The following is a 5,201-nucleotide window of genomic DNA, read 5'->3' on the forward strand; positions in this document are numbered from 1 at the left end:
TTCACATAACTTGAAAACCGTTCGTCTGATCGACTTCACACTTGGCGAGTGTGTTGCTGGGAACCTGAAGAAGTGCAGTGTTGAATTTTATGCAATTTGGACACGCGCATAGTCATAGTGCCACCTATAGGCAACACAGCAATGTAGTTCATCTCCACAACTGATTGACTGATTGACTTCACACTTGGTGAGTGTGTTGCTGGGAACCAACGGGCACTGCACTAGTAGCATAAAAAATAAAACCAACAGCATAAAAACATAAAACAAGGCAAAATGGCAAAAACATCATAAAAGCAACATAAAAAAGTTCAAATAAAACAAGGGAATAAATGGAGAACAGACTAAAAGCGCCTTCTTAAACAAGTATAGTAATTCTGCTTATCATTCGGATGTTACAAAAAAGTAGAAAAGACGACAGTTTAAGGCACAAGGAAACTCGAGTCACATGACTTGGACTCGAGTCAGAGCTTTAATTGCTTTAACACTGTCTTGACTTTAGTTCAGACATGACTTGGACTTGGGTTCTGGTGATGGTTGATTTTGACTTGTAGCCTACTTTGATGACTTGAGATGACTTGAACAGGTTTCTAAAGAAAGTGACGATTGACGATTGAAAGTGATTTGTTCCAGCAGACGACTAAATTAAAAATTTAAATGATCTTTTCTGAATTTGGAATGATTAAATCCATTGAAGTTAAAACTGATTATAGAAATCAACTCTGATGCTCTTACCAAGATTTGTATCATATTAAAACCATATTGGATTGAAAAGTCCTAGATATTTAATTTTCTAAGATAGGCCTATTAAATTGATATGACTCTTGACTCTTTGACTTCTACGTTTAGACTTGAACTCAAGCACCTTTGATAGAGACAGTCAGTTAATTTGTTTTAATTTGTTGAAGCTCGATGGCATTAGCGAAGGCCTTGGCCCTCATGCGGTTTCCCTTCCATGTGGAGAAAGCCACTGACAGCACCATCAGTGGCAGAACGGCACACATCACGATGTGGCTGATGGGCAGCTGGAGGGCCTCGGGTTTGGGGGTTGAGCAGACCGGAATCGGATCAGGGACGGGATTTTGAAGCACAAATGTAGATCTGAAGCCCAGGGAGAGTATGACATTGTTTCCTGTGTTGTTGCGCAGCTGACAGGTCCACTTCCTGTTGTTGTCCTCCTCCTGGAGCTCCATAACCAGGGTGATGCTACAGCGAGAGCTATCGGTGAGGTCATTCCTGCATGCATGGGTGGAGCAGAGAGCAGCAGAGGGATATCACACATGCATCATTCAGATGATCATATGGCCCTAATCCTATTATTTTCTCAAACATCATATAGGAAATAATGTTTTTACATTACATTGCCATTTAGCAGACACTTTTGTCCAAAGCGACAATAAGTAGCCTACTTTTAGTAGTTTCAGGAAAGAGGGAGGATCATGAATGACATCACCAATCAATAGGAAACTCCCCTGAGTCTTACGAACCATCACTGATCTTAATGCAACTTTGGATAAGTAGGTTACACAAAAACTTCTCTAAAACGACTAAAAGTACCATCACTTTTTATGATAAGTAACTAATTACCTAGTACATTTCCCCAAAACTGTTCAAATGTTGCAATTATTATTTAGGCATATGAAACAGCATGGTCACCAGAATAAAACGTCGACATTGGACGTTTCTGCAATCCACGGATACGTAAAATATCAATGTTTCTGAAGCAGAAATACGTGGCACATCACGTGTATCTGAGTATATCAACAGCATAGAGTCTGCTATTGAAATAGTGTGGGGGCGACTAAGGGCGTTGTGGTCAGGATGGATGGATGGTGTAAACTCTTGCCTTTCTCACTGGAGAGCTGTGTTCAAAGTCTATACTTTTTTTGTGTTCAATTCAATTTTAACCTAAACCATGATAGTTGTTTTCTTTATCTAAACATAATCAATGTTGTTAAAGTTGTTTTATTTGTGTTTATGTTGGAAAGGCAGCGAGGTTTCCAAATCAACCGCTGTTTTGTTTCAAATTTATGTTGAGATTCTGGTTTACAGACGTGTAAAATGCAGATGTTTTACTCTGGCAACTGGGTATATAAAAAGAGACACAAAGAGAGAACCTGCTGGACCCGTCCTCAGCCACCCAGCTGAGGTTGCCCCCGGTGTTGGTGTATGACTTGCAGGTCCCGGCGTCATAGTACGAGAACAGGATGCAGCTGAGAGAGAGCGTTCCCCCGGGCCTCAGGTCGGTGATGGTGCTGGGCGAGGTGATGGCGAGCAGCGACAGATAAATGTTGATGTTTCGGACCTGTGGCCCTCCCTCCGTCAGCCGCTGCTCACACGCGTATGCCCCCGCATCCTCTGCCTTCAGGTGGCGGATTCGGAGAGCGCAGTTGGGCGCCACGGACAGCCGGCTGGATTTATCCGACCCCTCCTGCACCTGCCCCCTGATGACCTCCTGGCTGTAGCGCACCTGGCCGCCCTTGTATAAGATCCAGGAGCTGCAGGAGCAGTTTGGGAGAAGCATGGGACCGGCACAGGGCAGCACCACCTCACCTCCAACGGTGGAATACATAAACACAGCGTCTTCTTTGCCCCTCACACCTGCACAGACAACAGTCAAGTTTAGTTGTGTAGCTCTTAAACACAGTTACATTTTCAAAGGGCTTCATACCCTCAGGAGAAAATACCAGGAAAACCTATACGTAAACTAGAGACCATCTTGCAATGGGATCACACCAGCCACGACCTCAAGTTGATGTGGGCCAGGGGCGTGAACTAATGGGCTGCTTCCTACCTACCCCCCTACTTCCGGACCCCTTGCTTGGACCACACTCATCTTTGAACTCAACCTTCATTGTGATCTCAACTACACCTGTAAAGTTCCGTGACTGCATCTTGCACGGTTGTGATACTATCGCGTAGACAAATACAGACAGACAGACAGACAGACAGACAGACAGACAGACAGACAGACAGACAGACAGACAGACAGACAGACAGACAGACAGCCTATGTCCGATGAATCAGGTCCGGACATTCCCCAGAGTACCATTTCAGACAAGAGGCATTTCTTGTTTTCACACGTGAGGAAATCTTCCACGTAGAATTTAGTGAAAGTGATTGAAATAGGAGCCAAGGCAAACAAAGATCACCGGTATCTATATGAGTCTTACTGTCCCACAGCACAAAATAACCATGATACGTAGACGATAAGAGCCACATCATGTGAAAAATTGTATTGAGTCCTGACTTTAATCTCAGAATTCTGACTCTAAACTCAATTCTGACTTTCCCCCCTCAGAATCCTGACGTTAATCTCAAAATGCATAGTTTAAATTAGAATTGTGAGAAACAATGGTGGTCTGACAGAATTCTGACTTTATTCTCAGAATTCTGACTTTTCTTATGTCAAGCAGCAACAGACACTGAATCTGTCACTGCAGCTCACCTGCCTATGTCAGTCAACTCAATGTTTAAATGTGATGATCAACTCTATTCCAAAGCCAGATAACAGAGAACCAAGACTCTCAAACTGCTAAATTTGTCACATGTAGGTGTGAAGTCTGGAGCTGAACCCAGACAGAATGGGGGAAATTAATTTGTGGAACCAGACATTTTGCTTGAGTTATGTCCATTAGGCATATTATCAAGTAATGCAGGATTAATGTCAACTGTCAACCAGAAAATCTATTTGGGGCGCTCTCTGTCACCTTTACCATTTTGACTTGAGAACTGGTGACATCGCAGGTTTAAGTCATAGCTCTGTGCTTCCCAACTGGGGAAGTACTGTTCAAGGCACATGTGAAAAGAGAAAAACAAGGGAAAAACTAAGCTAAGACTTTAAAAAAATAATTAAATTAAAGGTTTCTTAATATCAAAACATTTACTATTAAGAGTAGTTGTGCAGACAAATAAACATATACAGCAAAATGGATATTAAAAATCTAAGTCAATAATTTACCTTTTACTTGAGTAGGTCTTTACTGAAATATTGCAATTCCTTACCTTTTAAATCTCATACAGAGGGCAGATTTTGTGTCTCTCCATCAGCATTAAAAACTATTATGGAGCCATTCACAGTGAGAAGGGAAATCTGGCTTTACTTTGTTTGAGCTTGAGCACTTTACTTTGAAATTTCAAAATTTTCAATTTTAAAGAATAGTTTGAACTCATCGCCTCTCTCCTTTTAGAATTACATGGAAAATATCACATGTAAGTTATATATATTTTTAAGTAACTCAATAACTTTTATTCAGAGTACATTTTAAATTAGCTATCCTACTTCACACTTTATACTTTCAGTAATTTTTTATGCAGGTTTACTTCTACTTATAAATATCAGCAAAGTCAATAGGCTACTTCTTCTCAAGGAAATAAATTATATGCCTACTCTTTAAAGTTTTCACCACTGCTGGTATGTTTTCTGGGTTTGGGAGAGGCTTGATCATACTCACAAATACCAATCTGGGCCCCCAGAGTCTATCTCTGGGTCCCCAGATTGCACAAATACTGATTGGATTATTTGTAGAATAATACATAGTAAGACTAGACTGTATGATGAAGATGGAGAAATCCATAAATTGAGTGGTCTTGCGTACTAATATCTGTCCAGAATCAAATTGGGACCAAATAGATCTGGAACCAAAACCCAAATTACATCCAAGCCAGACTGCTACAAAACAATCCTGTAGAAAAACGGGCAGACAGCACCTGTAAGAAGCAGAGAGGTGACCAGCAGGCTCATCAGGTTTTCCACGGCCATCATGCGCCTGTATTCACATCTGTAGCTCTTGTCACTGTCTGTCTCTCTGATGCTCCTCTTTCTAGAAAGGCACATTTCCTGTGTTAATGGGACAGGGGTCCCCCCCCCCCACCCCACCCTTCCCCGACAAAAAAAGTTTTCTTGTAGAAAATAAATTGCACTATTGGGTTGCATTGAACTGAACAGGATACATACGAACATGTTTATTCTCAATCTGAGCCATGTGAAGTCATTTAGTCACATAGTTGATATTGGGTGCTACCAAGTACTGTGCATTGCTTTAATTAATAGTAAGTTATATATGTAGCGTACGTACACAAATACAATATAAAAACAACATACAGCTTGGGATTCAGGATTTAATGAAAGACAATTAGCAAGTTACCTTCCTATATTAATAGCTAGACCTCTGTCACTTTATGCTTCAAGTACAGGTGAATAG

General features: G+C 41.2%; 1 protein-coding gene across 1 annotated transcript in view; it reads right to left on the bottom strand.

Annotated features, from left to right (window-relative positions):
- LOC310777166 (uncharacterized protein) overlaps positions 1–4,794 on the bottom strand; it is a 5,728-nt gene extending 934 nt beyond the window's left edge. The window contains exons 1-3 of the mRNA XM_083637437.1: positions 4,708–4,794; positions 2,115–2,598; positions 1–1,233 (exon numbers count right to left, since the gene is read on the bottom strand). The exon at positions 1–1,233 is cut by the window's left edge and continues 934 nt beyond it. Of these exons, the coding sequence (XP_083493563.1) occupies positions 882–1,233; positions 2,115–2,598; positions 4,708–4,762 (891 nt within the window). The 5' untranslated portion in view covers positions 4,763–4,794 and the 3' untranslated portion in view covers positions 1–881. The remainder of the gene's footprint in view (positions 1,234–2,114; positions 2,599–4,707) is intronic.
- Positions 4,795–5,201: the final 407 nt, after the last annotated feature.

Source organism: Poromitra crassiceps (genome assembly GCF_964638095.1).
Source record: "Poromitra crassiceps genome assembly, chromosome: 5".
Taxonomy (NCBI): domain Eukaryota; kingdom Metazoa; phylum Chordata; class Actinopteri; order Beryciformes; family Melamphaidae; genus Poromitra; species Poromitra crassiceps.